Source organism: Apaloderma vittatum, unplaced genomic scaffold (assembly GCF_000703405.1).
Source record: "Apaloderma vittatum isolate BGI_N311 unplaced genomic scaffold, ASM70340v1 scaffold17523, whole genome shotgun sequence".
In the NCBI taxonomy this organism is placed as follows: domain Eukaryota; kingdom Metazoa; phylum Chordata; class Aves; order Trogoniformes; family Trogonidae; genus Apaloderma; species Apaloderma vittatum.
In genome coordinates this window covers 1-249 of record NW_009707638.1, presented here as the reverse complement: position 1 = coordinate 249, position 249 = coordinate 1, and the positions used below count along the sequence as shown (strand labels likewise).

The 249-nt window shown below is 56.2% G+C and overlaps 1 protein-coding gene across 1 annotated transcript in view; it reads left to right on the top strand.

The window, feature by feature from the left end:
- CSK (c-src tyrosine kinase) overlaps positions 1-236 on the top strand; it is a gene marked incomplete at its 3' end in the record, with an annotated part of 3,916 nt that extends 3,680 nt beyond the window's left edge. The window contains 1 exon segment of the mRNA XM_009866286.1: positions 73-236. Coding sequence (XP_009864588.1) covers positions 73-236 — 164 coding nt within the window.
- Between the last annotated feature and the right edge of the window lie 13 nt (positions 237-249).

The following is a 249-nucleotide window of genomic DNA, read 5'->3' as shown; positions in this document are numbered from 1 at the left end:
AGAAAAGGTGGTTGGGCAGGGCCGGTGAGGGTGCCTGCCCCAAATTTGCCATGCAGAGATGGTGCTTGGGCCCTGGTTCCCACCGTCTGACCCCCAAAATCAGGGAGGAGAGAAGATCTGCTCACAGGGCTTTTCTTCCCTCCTTCCAGAAATTCTCCACCAAGTCGGATGTGTGGAGCTTCGGGATCCTCCTCTGGGAAATCTACTCCTTCGGGCGAGTGCCTTATCCGAGAATCGTAAGTGAGGACC